Source organism: Glycine max, chromosome 10 (genome assembly GCF_000004515.6).
Source record: "Glycine max cultivar Williams 82 chromosome 10, Glycine_max_v4.0, whole genome shotgun sequence".
NCBI classification, from domain to species: Eukaryota; Viridiplantae; Streptophyta; class Magnoliopsida; order Fabales; family Fabaceae; genus Glycine; species Glycine max.
Window position 1 is genome coordinate 48,946,338 of NC_038246.2, and position 13,571 is coordinate 48,959,908.

The window sequence follows — 13,571 nt, forward strand, 5'->3', positions numbered from 1 at the left end:
TGTGTTTTTAAAATCAAACCAAACGACAATAATTATGCTAATAATTATATTACTTTAGAGTTATGTATTTTATGTATACATCATTTGATTTTTATAGTATCATGTATACAAAATTATATAATGTATATCTCTTTCTATGTCAGTTGACTTTTTTTATATATGTTTAGTTTAAAATTAATGAAATTTTGACATTTTTTTATTGTAGAAGGTTTAACATATTAATAAGTTTAATTTGTTATTGAGAATTTTTTTAATGTAATTTAATTTAAAATTAAAATGAAAGTATATAAAATTTAATGAAATAATATTTTAATAAAAATTACAAAATTGAATCGAACCACATGTTTGTACCAAAAATTGAATCAAATGGAACCAAATCGAACCACATGTTTTTTAGGTTATCATTCCAAATTCTAGAGGATACCTTGTTAAATTGTTCTTTTTCCTAAGTCAAAATTGTTAAAATTTAATACACCATAATCAATGAATAGTTAAAATCTTATTGTGAAGGATACTTTATCTTAAAATTATTGATTATAAAAAATAATATTATTTTTACATTGATACCTTAACAAAAATATTAAATAAAAAATATATTTAAGGTCTTGAATGATTTTTCCAGTGCACACATTTTTATTCAAAGGATAAAAAAGCACACTAAGAATAATATATTCATTATCTTGAAAACATAAAATTTAATTAATATTAATTTTTTTTATCTATTTAAACAATGTCCTAATTCCTAAACTAGGACACATTCATATAATATTTTAAAAATATATATATTTATATATATATATATATATTTGGTTATTTTAGTATAAGAACTCTTTAATAATACTAGTGACAAGTTTAGAATTGATCATAGGTTAAAATAGATTATGGGTTGAAATAATTTGAAAAGTTTCTACGTTAGATCCAAAATTTTGTATTGAATTTTATTTATAACTTTATTTTATAATAAAAGCATTCAAACATAAATCACATCACTTCAAAATCAATTTTAACTAAATCAATTCCATTTAAAATCAATTTTATTAGCATTCATCCAAGTATTGTCTAAATAGGTCTAAAAGTAAAAAAAATCAAATGTGAACATTATCACAATTGATGGTTTGATATAGATGTATAGACCAAAACAGACAGACATAATAGACACTTGATCTGCTTATTAAAAAGCAATTGATGGTTTGATGATACAATTTAAAGATTTAAGGAAATATGGCTGGACAGAATTGAAGAGAAAGAAACTCATGATGGATGCCACTTGAGGGGCCACTAGAGCCAAAGATAAAGAAGGTTAAGATTGTAGGCCTAATGTAGAGAAAGCAACAACGCATTTCATCACATAAGCTATTTATAGGCCTCCTAATAAAGAGTCAACAAATCATTTAGATAAATTTTGCAGGCGGCTCTGTTGATCATAGCCATAGCCCATAGCCATGGGTATCCCATATGAATTACCCTTGGGATATATCACGGGAATAGATATGATGCTCACGTGAAATTTTCACATGACAATGTGATGCAAAATTCCTTAAGAGGTTAAATAAGCAGAACCCCATATCATATATGAATGTCTGTAATAGACACACATACTTTGCCGTGTAAGAACTTCATATCCATCTCCTCTCCTTTGAACGTTTACCAAGATAGAGGCAGACACAAATTTTGCACGATCACATGAGAATTTCACACCATCAACTCCTTTTTGTCAAGCAACTAATGGAGATTTCCTGAGTTTATCAATTTTCAAAGTGAAATGCATGGCAACATGCTCCATCCCAGCATCAACCAGAGCTTCCTTCAAGGTACTAAACATTTTGGCAGGAGGTCGAATGCCCACATCCAACATTTCTTGAAAGTACTTACACGCTTCATCCAACTTACTTTCATGGCACAAGGCACAGACCAACGTGGAGAACATATGCATTCCTGGAAGAATTCCCTTCCCTTTCATCTCATCCCAAACCGCCACCGCCATATCCAACAGCTCTTCATTACAAAACATCCTCACCATGATCTCATACGTGCTCACGCTTGGCTCACACCCAAACTCACCACCATTCATTCTCCGGAAAACCGAGCTAGCTTCTTCAATCCTACGACCCTTTATAAGATGATGAAGTACAATATCAAACGTTCGAGAATTCGGACCTATCCCACATTTCTTCATCTCACCAACCATCCTATACGCATCATCCATCCGCAAAGACCAGCAATAAGCCCCAACAACAGCATTGTAAGTGGGAGCCTCCGGCACAAAACCACTAGCCTTTGATACCTCAAAAAACTCAAGAGCTTCGTCCAATCTCTTATCAGAACCCAAACCATTAATCAAAGTGCAATACACATGGGGACTAGGTCTCACACCCCGAGCTTTCATCTCATGGTACAACCCAATAGCTTCATCAAATTTCTTAGCCTTGCAATGCGCATTCATGATTATCCCATATGCAACGACATCAAGCTGAAACCCTTTATCCTCCATCTCCCGACACACCTCATTGACTTTGATCAAGTTCTGCTGCTGACTCCACCCTTCTAATAAAATGGTGTAGGACTTGATATCAGGGTCCAACCTTAACTTCCGCATTTTGTCAAACACCTCATGTGCCTCCTCCACAGACTTGGATTTACATAAAACATCGACCAACTTGTTGAAATCCGACACATGCGGCTTCAAACCATAGTGCTCCATCTTCTCGAATGTCTTGATTGCTTCCTTGGCCTTCCGTGCTCTCGCGTATCGTCGAGCAACGAGAGAAAAAGTGTCAGAAGTAAGCAACTTTCGTTGCTTCATGTCGTTGACCAGAGTCCAAATCATCTTGAACTGTCTGATCTTACCCAGTGCTTCGATCAACGCGTGGAAGGCTTCTGTGGTGTGTTTGAACTCGCTTTGCTTCTCGGCCCAACGAAAGAACGAGAGCGCGAGGACGCCGGCGTTGCTGAGTTTGTTAAGGACCTCGAGGACGAGCTCCGGCGAGGGCTTGGCCGGAACGGCGGCGAGACAGGCGTCGACGGTGGAAGCGGGGGTGGTGGATAGGATTCTGCAGATTGCTTCGGCGTCGGGGGTGGGCCGAGGTTGGGCCGTGTGGAAGGCCAAAGTGTGGGTTTTTGAAGGCCCATTGGAGTGATGGTGGTCGAAAACTGAAGTTGGCGAAGGTGGAAGGGATGTTGAAGAAGATTTTGCAAGGTTAAGAGTGGTGAATCTTTTGAATGACCGGAAAAGTGCCATGGTTGGGACTTGGGAGATGGCACATGCAAATGCGACTTACAGTACTTAACCTATTTATAAGAATTGTAAGAATAATTTTTATTTTAACTTTTTTTTGGTACAAAATTTTATTTTAGTTAGTTTTAATTTTTATTAATTTTAAAAATGACTGCCATTACTCTATATTGTATTTATTCATGTCGCGTGAGCGATTATTCTGAACTGATATATATTTAAATACAAGTTACATTATTAAGTAGTGATCATAATTATTTTAAATATTTATGAAATTAAAAAAAAGGTTAGAAAATAAAATAATTTTAAATGTATTTAGATGGATTAAAAATACAATTAACATTTTCAAAATAAGTATGTGTCGTTTATTAAATTGGATTTGATGAGTCATTTTGTCTTTACTTTTATAAAAAAATTCTCTTCTAGTCTTTGCACATATCATCTTAAATTTTTTTTAATATCTTTAATCTTCTTCTGTCCCTGCACGTATCATTTTAGTTCCTACACATATAATTTACATAATCAAGACAAAGAAATGTTAATGTCATATCGTGTCACGGAGAGAATGACAAATGACAATCATATCTAAAAAGAATGAACTTTCTGCTCTGATCGTCCAGAATCCCTATGGTAATGAGGAGACATACAGATTACAGAACATACAACATGATGAAAAAAAAGCTTAAGTATATATCCCCCTGCCCCACTACAACTCTGATGTGTGGCTATCAACACTCAAACACTACTATGACTCCAAGATTGATATTACATTTTGGTGACCAAAGAATGTGATTTCAGCAAAAGGCAACTTCTACTGGTCAATGAATCGTGGTGCTTAGACTGCACAGCTTCCTAAAATGCTTCTATTCTCGTGTCTATTCATTTGCACTGATTGGTCTGTGAGTTCCAGTCATCAAGAAGGTTAGACACAGACCCTTCAAGCTTCTTAGCCCGAGGACCTGGTTTCACAGTATTGACATCACCCCATTGGGAGCATGGATCCACCCACCAGCTCCTCCGCCCAGTGCACCATGCCCCTGGAGTAACTCGATGGCGACCGCGTTGGAGGATCCTTTCATCAATCATGTCCAGCACAGGATTATTAAGTTGAAACTGTCTTGCAAAAGCAGCCCCACTTTCTGCCATCTGATTGTAAACAGAGGCGTTAAGGAAGTGAGGCTCCATCTTTGGAGGATTGTCCCAGATCATATATCGTAAGTCACCATTTACTGTTGTGTTCTTAAATTCTGGCGCATTGCAAACGACTGAGTGAAAGTAGCCTTCTTGAGATAACTTCACATTTGTAAAATACATCAGTAGGGTCCGAGGTAAATTGTCCCAACCAAAAATGCAGAACTCCAGAAAGGGCCGGCTCAAGATGAGCCATGGTGAACCTGCATGGCAAGAAAAAATTCAACATTTAGGGGGGGAATGGAAAAGTCCTAGACTTAGATTGTGTTGCACAGATGGCATAAGAGAAAAGATTTGCCTGTAAAGAGTTTGAACGCGTCAGGCGTTGGCCTCTTTTGTGTAGCTTGAAAAATTTGACTTTTCCTTGCTAAATATAGTCCCGGGTCAACTACAATAGGCTGGAACCTATCGCTCCTGCATGACCAAATGAAAACATAATAAATAAATGATATAGGACTAACTGAATAAGTGCCAAAAAGTAGCAGCTAGAATTAGCAGTAGTTTCATACTCTTTCCATCCAAGGTCACCAGTGTGATCAATGAAATTGAGGTCTCTCCTAACAGAAGAGAAAACATGGGACAAATCTGATAAAGATAACAGAGATGGATCAGTAAAAAGAGAAGTACGGAAAGAAGGCAAACATCAAGCTGGGATGAGAATATGAACAAAAAACTGAGAACCTATTGAGCTTAAAACAAGCAGAATTCAGTGAATAATATTTAGACTAATGAGTATTTCTTCACTTCAAAAATAATAAAATAATGAATATAAATGTTCTTTTACTGCAACTAAAATAATACTACGTAGCAAAACCAATAAAGTTGTCCAGCTCTACTGGTATCAGAGGAATCACACAACTAGGGTCTAGGAGAACCGATAAAGAATAGAATGTTGCCACTTGCCAATCTACAGGCTAATGATAATTTATAGTCAAACTCAAGATTTTTGGATCAGCCAGCTCCATTGGCTCTACAGGGTTCTGAGGGTTCACTTGCAAAACATGAAATGCCTTAGGAGATTCTAGTAAAAACAATGTTGCTGTGGTTGAATGCCTCACTAGTGATCTCACATATTGGATCATCAAAAGCCCATCTCTGTGGTAACCAACATAGAAACCTGTTTTTTCAGCATACCACTTATATTATGAAATCAATTTTTACAGTCACTTTCTTTGTTCTTTCTTTACTGCTTGCCTTGGACAAGTGCCATAAGTGATGATATCTCTGACACCTTCCATGTAGCCCTCAAATGATTAAGCGTTTTCAAGATGGACCAACATCTCAAGATTTTCATCTACAAGTAGCAGCATCCAGTAGTAGGTTTATATCAGTGTGCAATGCATGCATTCCCCCCCCTCTTTTTTCACCAGAATCATAATGAAAGTTTTAACTATAAAAAAATTATCTTTTTTTATAAATATGCAGTAAGCACCTACAAGTCAATATCTACATGTCATTTTTGTTGCTTCTGGTTATGCTTACTTCCTGTAGCAGGTGTATACCAGAGTGAAACATACCAAATTGTCCTTGTTTAATCCAAAAGCATAATGGAAGTGCAGAAACTAATATCTAAACAGCTGTCCATTCCCCTTAAAACATTTTAGTATCTACAAGCTATTTTTTCCATTTCTGACAACTTTTTTGCTAAAAATAATTTGACATTTGAGCATGCCAAATCACATATTCTGTGCACATATCAGTCAGACTATATGTTAATTCATCGTCAGAAATTTCATTCCACCTTGAGACTCCCCTTTTTAAGGATGCTTAAAAAACCCCCTCAAACTAGAAGCCCATGCTCCAGTCTTATAATATCTGTATAACAAGATCAGTATTTCAACTTATCAATTCATGAGTAAATAACAATAATCACATGTAATCCCATGCAATCCGAATAATTGACTTGGTCCCTTATCAGATTTTGCAATATTAAGCACTGAAGATATTCAACCATCTAACCGATAAAATACAATCCCCAGCTTAGAACCAATCTCTTCCATTTGGAAATTATGCAATGCCAAAGCAGTTGTCAAAAATTCTAGAGCAATATTTTGGCAGAAGTGTGAAATGCATTCACAAACAGGTTGAACTCAACAAGGTAAACAAATAAAGTGACTTCAAATTCATAAGATGACCTAAACTCATTCACTAGCAAACTGAACCAGATTTTTGGTGGAGTTTCTTCAGAATTGACTACTGAGAGATGAGTTTGAAGAATCTCTACCTCAATTTGTTATTTGGTTAAGATAAGAAGTTAAGAACAATAGCTTCTGTCTTTCGGCTGTAATCACCAAAGGCACAGCCATGCAAGTGCCCCCTGACCTGTCCCCCATAAATACCCTTCCACCATCTCTACCTCCTCACTCCTCTCTCGGCAGAAGTGATCCTGAATACCCTTTTTCCCTTTGGCAGCCCCTCTCAATTTCTGTCTTGGCTTCTCCTCCTGGCTTTTAACACACATTCCTTATGCATGAAAAAACTAATCAGTTGGAAAACCTGTCTATTCAACTTAGTGTCCTCCACATTCAATACTATAGCCTAAATCGTGGTCCACTCTAAGTAGAATTTAAATTTATTCAGAAAATCAAAATTAGAATTCAAAGTAACACATGGATGGAATTAGTTAACCAGTAGCGATCAATTCAATGTGAAGACATTTCAGTATTGTTTTAAAAGTATAAACCTTAAAGTTCAGTATTTCAACCATAAAATATCAATGCAAAAAGAAATCTCAAAATAAGAACTTACAGAAAGTATCATTTATTCACATAAAAGCAATATTACATGGACCTCGATGCAAAAGTAGTTTTAGAACTAATCAAACAGAACTCATGAAATTCCAAAACAAGTAAAATTAAGATTTAAGACACCTAGAGAAATTTTAAAAAGAAAAACATATATAGATATTTATACTGACATACATAAATTCACCTGATCATATTAAAGATTTAATGATAAGACACCATTTTCAAATAATCTGGGATAAGCAAAAATTAATTCTAAATACTGCATCAAGTTTCCAATTAATATCGCATCTCAAATTTCCTAAGGGTATGTTTGGGAAAAGGAAGGCAGAGCAAATTTTCATTTTTAATAAATATTTTCTAATTTGATAAATTTTAAAATGAAACAAACAAAAAGATAGTTTAGCGGAAACTTAATGTCTTAATTCCAAACTAAACTATTTGCTCTCCCTTTCCTTTCCCTCCAAAACTCCACCCCAAGCATACACTAAAAACAAGAGAGCTAAAAGAACAAAAAGTGAATTTTTGGACCACTCAAATAGCAGAAACTTTTCCAACAAGTACCAACCACTACTATTTAATAATGGACCACTCAAAATCAAATTCATAATACTGAATTACCAACTATCAAGTCCATTGATTTTATTCTTTTTAGAGGGTAATTTGATTTGAATATGAATCCTACAACTTCCAATTTCCAACTAATACAACACCAATCTAGGCATTGACTCATCCAAAACCATGCACAAATCCAAGAACCAAACAGAAAAGACCAAATAGGCATACCATCCTGAGTGATGAGAGGATAATCCCGTGCACTCAAGGTAATGAACCAATTCCACCCACTATCCAATTTGAGCATAATGGCGGCAGCCCGAAGAATAATGGCAACATTGGAAGATCCCAAGTAGGTGACATAATCAGCCTTGCCAACCACATCAACGTTCCCGAAAGCGCGAATGACCGGCACCGCCCTCACGGCAGCAGCCAGGGCCTGCCTCTCCTCATCCCTGGCATCCCTCCCAAGATGGAGGAGGTACCTATTCCTAGGATGGTAAACTGCCAGCAACAACCGCAAGATCCGGTCCTTGTCCTGGTTTCCACCAGAGATAAAGTATGCAAAAGCTGGAGGGTAGTGAGAACCATGCTGAACAAGGGAAGGGAAAACCTTTGGGGTGCTAAAGGCAGAGAAAGAGGACATCAAAAGAAGCATGAGAGATAGGAATGCTGCACTCAATAGAGTGAAAAGCCATTTCCTCTCAGCTCCCATAGCCACTACAGTCCTCTCTAATTTGGTGTTGGGGCATATGATACAATATGAGTGTGGCTTGTTTAAGAGAAAGAAACAATCTTGATAACTGGGTCTGGCTAAAGTCTGGGTTTTGAGACTCTTCTCGGTAATGGGTCGTTGAAGATCTTGGCTTTTCCTGGTTTGGTGATGATGGGCATGGAAGCTAGTATTAAACTAGCTACCTTAAGATGCATATAAAATAAAAGTAAATGGTGATGATGATGGAAAGATGCAAAACCCGGATCAGAAAGTTCCAAAATCTTTCCCCAGTTTTGCTGGTTCTCTCGTTAATTCAAATCCCAAAGTTGTGAAGAAGTTCAGTGGGATTGAAGAGAGATAGAGAGAGAGGGCTAGGGTTTCTTGCAATTTAGAATGGTTGCTTTGTTAGGTGCTAAGGAAGAAAATGGAGATCACGGATTTCTTCTTCTCTTTCTCTTTTCTCTCTTCTCTCTATTGAATGATGATGTTGAGATTCAGGTTTATTTTTAAATTTCAAGCAACCCAACAAATTGAGCAAATTATTGCATAAATGAATAAATAAAGACAAAATTTGGACACGGTCTACAATATATAAATTTTCGGTAAAAATGTGAACAAGTATGATACTGAGATTCGATTAAAACTTTACTTGAGGGGAAATAGTTGACTGTTATTCCACACGCCGCGTAAGCGCGTGTTTCAGTTTTTTTATCATCACTGCTCTCGTCATTAAGATTGGGATGAAAGTGTTTTACACGCGCCCTTCTAGAACGTGGGATGACATTAGTTTCTTCAACTTTTTTGTTTTCCAAGTTGATAAAAACATTTGTATGGGAAAAAATTGAATAAATAAAGGCTGCTCCTTATAAAACAGTTTTTTCTTCCTGAATCAATAATGGTAAAATAAGTTTAGAAAACATTTAAATATGATTTTTTTTTTTTAAAAAAAAGGCAGTTGATGCATTTGAAATTTCATGACACATCAGGTGACGGCAGAAACGCAAAAGTTTGAGATGGTGTTTGGAAATTGCAAAGAGGGAACGTAACGTAGCATTGATAAATAATATGCTTCAGAAATCAAACAACAGAGGCGTGTTGGAAAACGACTCTGATCTAGTTTTATGAAAAAATAAACAATTGGGAGTTTAAAATTTGGGTTAATATTCCTTCAAAAAGAAAATTTGGGCCAATGTGCAAATGTTGATAAACTGGTGAGGTGAACGCTGATGGCTATGTGACAAAAATTAAAAAAAAAATCTCTATGCTTCTGTTTTGTGTGTGATCCTAATTGTTAGGGTGAGCATTTGGAATTTGACAAAATGAATTTTTAAAAAAAAATTATTTTTGATTAAAATTATTTATGTACATTTGATTGAACATATTGATTTTGAATGAAATTCATACAATTCAAATGAGAATAAAGTTTGAATACAATGTCGTAAAACCAAATACATAAAAATTTATTTAAAATCACTGATATTTTAACATGATTCTAAAGGATTCAAATTAGAAGTTTACATACTATCATCAACCTCTAATGCAAAACTTTATTGGATAAATTATTAAGACAATTTTAATTTTGTAGGACATCTAAATTTTGTCCACTTAACAATAACAATATTAAAGAATTCAAATCCATTTCGTCTCCTAAAGATGAACCTCCAGCTAGCAAGTTTTTCACCCATGGAAAGTTGCCAAGTTAGGCTAGTTAAAAATTGCTTCACATGCTTTAATGAAAACGCAAAACTATTTAAAGCCGATTAATATACACATAAAATATAGCACATTATTTATAACCCTCAGCACACTGAGGATGGCTTATAAATTTCTTCTAAGCCAGGCTTGACCAATGAGAAAAGGAAAAGAAAGAAACCACAGTTGTATAACTTCAGATTGAGTGAACCGAGTCTTCATCACTGCCTTCACTATCACTGTTGCTGCTACTCCCACTACCACTTCCACTTCCACTTTCACTACTGCTACTACCACTACTACTGCTAGATGTAGATGTCTGCTCATCCCTCCCCTCTGCATTCACCTGGTCTCCGAGAGCTTCTGCAGCATTGGGTCCTTTGTCCACCTCATCACCACTATCATCCACATCAGCAATCTCATCATCAGTGTGTGGAACATTCATGTCAAATCCAACATTATCTTTTTCTTCAACATTATGGTCATCCTCAGGTGTTTCGCTGCCAAAAAGGTCATGAATATCTATATCTTGATGTTCCTCGACTTCATTTTTAGCATCTGGTGAGGTATTAATGGGCAGTTCATTTAGATGATCAAATGACATCTTAGAACCAGATTTGATTCCTGCCATATGACAAGTAGTCAAGTACAACATTAAATTAATCTCAGTTCATAAATAAATAGAAAAGTCACTGCAAACTATTTCATGAATTGTGAATGCACCACATCTGGAATCAACAGAGCACACATCCAACTAAAAAGTCTTTGGTCAGTGTGTAAGACAATGGAAATTTGTAATAAGAAGCAAAGAAAACACAAAAATCTTCAAGTTGGAATGCAGATTGAAGTATATTAAGTTATCAACAGATTATACTCAACTGCATCACATCATAATGATGAAAATGAAAAACTTGGGGCCTGTTTACTTCAAGAAAACCTTTAAAACCTCAGCACAGTCCAAACATGCAATTACATAAACCCTTCAAACTATATGATGCATACCAGTATTCTCGGGTTCACCAATATCAATGCGTTCCACTTCAACCTGTGCAGAATCAACATAAATATCATTAAGGGTATTTGAGTAAAAAAGAGATAAGAAAAAGTACAAGTAACAAACTATTTGCTTTCCTTCCATTACCAAAAGCAATGAATGATTCAGACCAAAAAAAAAAAGAAAATATGGTCAACAACTTGGGAAAGAGATTTGCAGAGCATCTATGCTTCATTTAGAAAACCATAACGCCAACTGCCATAGTATCTCCATGATAATAAACAATGATGTTTATAATACCCCTCCTGCCCTCTCCAATCAAGCCCTCGCCCCCCCCCCCCCCCCCCCCCCAAACCTCTTAGCTTTGTATCATTATGATACCAAGAGGATATGCATTATGATATTCATGATGGAACATTTCCATCTGCATATATTTTTAAGATGCAATGGACTTAACCATTACACAAACAACTATGCTAGAAATAGTAAGTGAGCACTTACTGGCACAGCCAGAAATGAGCTCCTGCCAAGAGGTGCAGGTTTTACAGACTTCCCAACAGGGGATGATCGAGGATCTAAAGCAGGTCCAGATGGAGCAGCCACAACTGTAGATGCAGCACCTGCAGATTCACCTGGCATTCGTAGATGCCGCAGTTGCTTTACTGCCCTATGAAGCCGCTCCAATCGAAGTGTCTCACCATCAAAGAACAATACAGCATCATTTTCCTTATATTCCTCACTATTCCCCTCAAATGTCACCTTGGGCTTTCCTATTTGGTTGTTCTGAAATTCCACAGAAACCCTGTTCTCTTTGGTCTTGCGTAGCAACCCTGGCTTAGTCTTATCAACTGAAGCTGGCTTAAATTCATCTGTACAGATTTCAAGAATTCAAAAATTAAAATTCAACAAAAATAAGGAAAAAGAATAAAAAAACATCAAAAGCATAAAAATATAATCATTGCAGAATCAAGTATGAACATTCGGTGTCTGATTGCTACAAACTAAGAGGAAAACAAATACTGACCCACCAGAAAAAGAAAAATATTACAAATGGCTTTTGTATTATTACAAATGGCTTTTGTATTTGGTAACTTACATCGTAGAGTGCAGTATTTGTTAGAGGATTCATCTTTGAAGGAAGGTCCAAGGGTGAGATTGTACCACCGATCAGGCTCAGGAGCAGTCTTGGGCTCTTCTTGAGATTTGTTAGCCATGGTGGAAGAAAAGTTAACAAACCTGAGACAGCCTGTTTGGAACAACTTTTTTTTTTTATTGAATCCATTCAAAAAGACACATTTAAGCAAATAAACAAGACTTCTAATATTGGCAACATAAAAAGAGCATAGAAATCAATTTCCATTACATTTTTATTTATCGGCTTAGATCAACAAATCAATAGACCATACAGAAAAGGTTGTCAAACTAAACTCAAGTGTTTATGTAAAATTGTAGAGGCACCATAAAGTCGACTAGTAACTGCCAATTCCCAAAATTTTAAATGCTGAAATTAAAACTCCCAGTATTTCAGCATTTCTCAGACATGAAAATATACTTCAAGTCAAGACAAATAACACCTTATACGGTAGAGAGGGACGAAAATCAGTTTGTATCTGCTTGAACAGGGAGAGACCAAACAGAGAGAAATCAGGCAACCATGAGAACGGAAGACAGACAACGAGAATTGAGATGAGAGACAGAGAACAAACCTTCAATGGATGATGATCCGAAGAGAAGATGGTCAAATCAAAGGAATGGAGATGGAATCACGAGAAAGATTGAAGGCTGATGCAATGTTTAGGTGTCGTGAACCAGATGGAAATTGCGCGAGAGAAGAGAACTAAAGGTGACCTAGTGTTTTCTGTCTAAACGCACCTCAAATCAAAATGACCCCAAACATGTGTCGTTTTGGGTGACCACGGAAAAATAAAAAATAAAGGCAGCAAGTATTTCAATGGGTAAAAAATTGAAAATAATGGTTAATGTCTTGTCATTATATAGAGTCGTCAAAATGAATTCTGGCTCATGGACCAGTCCGGCCCACTACGAATTAGAGGTGGATTGGACACAATTTTTTTTAAATCGATACCTGACAATTTTTTAACCCGGCCCATTTAACCCGTGGATTAGGTGGGTTCAATCCGTGGGTTGATGGACCAATCCGTCAATCCAACAAATTTAAATAATATATTATTTTATTTTATTATTATTATAAATTTATAATTGTTAAGCAATTAAATTTTTATTATTATTATTATTATTATTAATTAAGCAGTTATTATCTTCAAACAAATTTAAGGCTATTAAAAATTTTCATGATTTGCTCCTTATGTGTATAAATTAAAAAGAAAATAGTAAATATAAATTTATAATTATTTAAATTTAAATTCATTAAACTTTTACATTATAAAATATTTATAAAATAATTTTTTTATTATTTTATAATTTATT

The 13,571-nt window shown here is 35.6% G+C and overlaps 3 protein-coding genes across 8 annotated transcripts; all 3 read right to left on the reverse strand.

The window, feature by feature from the left end:
* Nucleotides 1–1,165: 1,165 nt before the first annotated feature.
* On the reverse strand, nt 1,166–3,311 carry LOC100813927 (pentatricopeptide repeat-containing protein At1g71060, mitochondrial). Its single transcript, XM_003535656.5, has one exon. It carries the CDS (start codon nt 3,236–3,238, stop codon nt 1,715–1,717), a length of 1,524 nt encoding a protein of 507 aa, XP_003535704.1. The 5' UTR covers nt 3,239–3,311; the 3' UTR covers nt 1,166–1,714.
* A 507-nt stretch (nt 3,312–3,818) lies between these two features.
* LOC100786633 (beta-glucuronosyltransferase GlcAT14A) lies at nt 3,819–8,998 on the reverse strand. The gene is made up of 4 exons (XM_003536581.4): nt 7,954–8,998; nt 4,933–5,008; nt 4,722–4,837; nt 3,819–4,626 (listed from the first exon to the last, which is right to left on the reverse strand). The coding sequence occupies exons 1-4, from the start codon at nt 8,435–8,437 to the stop codon at nt 4,112–4,114; spliced, it is 1,191 nt and encodes a 396-aa protein (XP_003536629.1). The 5' UTR covers nt 8,438–8,998; the 3' UTR covers nt 3,819–4,111.
* A 1,186-nt stretch (nt 8,999–10,184) lies between these two features.
* On the reverse strand, nt 10,185–13,059 carry LOC100787712 (ell-associated factor Eaf). Of its 6 annotated transcripts, none has more exons than XM_006589583.4 (6): nt 12,830–13,055; nt 12,698–12,733; nt 12,220–12,369; nt 11,625–11,992; nt 11,132–11,174; nt 10,185–10,753 (listed from the first exon to the last, which is right to left on the reverse strand). In XM_006589583.4, the coding sequence occupies exons 3-6, from the start codon at nt 12,335–12,337 to the stop codon at nt 10,326–10,328; spliced, it is 957 nt and encodes a 318-aa protein (XP_006589646.1). In that variant the 5' UTR covers nt 12,338–12,369; nt 12,698–12,733; nt 12,830–13,055; the 3' UTR covers nt 10,185–10,325. The 6 variants fall into 6 exon arrangements, with proteins under 6 accessions (XP_006589646.1, XP_040861899.1, XP_040861897.1 ...); XM_041005965.1 differs by having other exon boundaries at nt 12,220–12,382; XM_041005963.1 differs by having other exon boundaries at nt 12,487–12,733.
* Nucleotides 13,060–13,571: the final 512 nt, after the last annotated feature.

Coding starts and splice junctions, on each gene's coding strand:
- LOC100813927 (XM_003535656.5), bottom strand. CDS start 3,238: ATGGCACTTTTCCGGTCATTCAAAAGATTCACCACTCTTAACCTTGCA.
- LOC100786633 (XM_003536581.4), bottom strand. CDS start 8,437: ATGGGAGCTGAGAGGAAATGGCTTTTCACTCTATTGAGTGCAGCATTC. Junction 4,838..4,932: donor GGTGACCTTGGATGGAAAGA/GTATGAAACTAC, acceptor TTGGTCATGCAG/GAGCGATAGGTTCCAGCCTA. Junction 4,627..4,721: donor CGCGTTCAAACTCTTTACAG/GCAAATCTTTTC, acceptor CTTGCCATGCAG/GTTCACCATGGCTCATCTTG.
- LOC100787712 (XM_006589581.4), bottom strand. CDS start 12,337: ATGGCTAACAAATCTCAAGAAGAGCCCAAGACTGCTCCTGAGCCTGAT. Junction 11,993..12,219: donor CAAATACTGCACTCTACGAT/GTAAGTTACCAA, acceptor AAATCTGTACAG/ATGAATTTAAGCCAGCTTCA. Junction 10,754..11,131: donor TGGTGAACCCGAGAATACTG/GTATGCATCATA, acceptor GTCATATGGCAG/GAATCAAATCTGGTTCTAAG.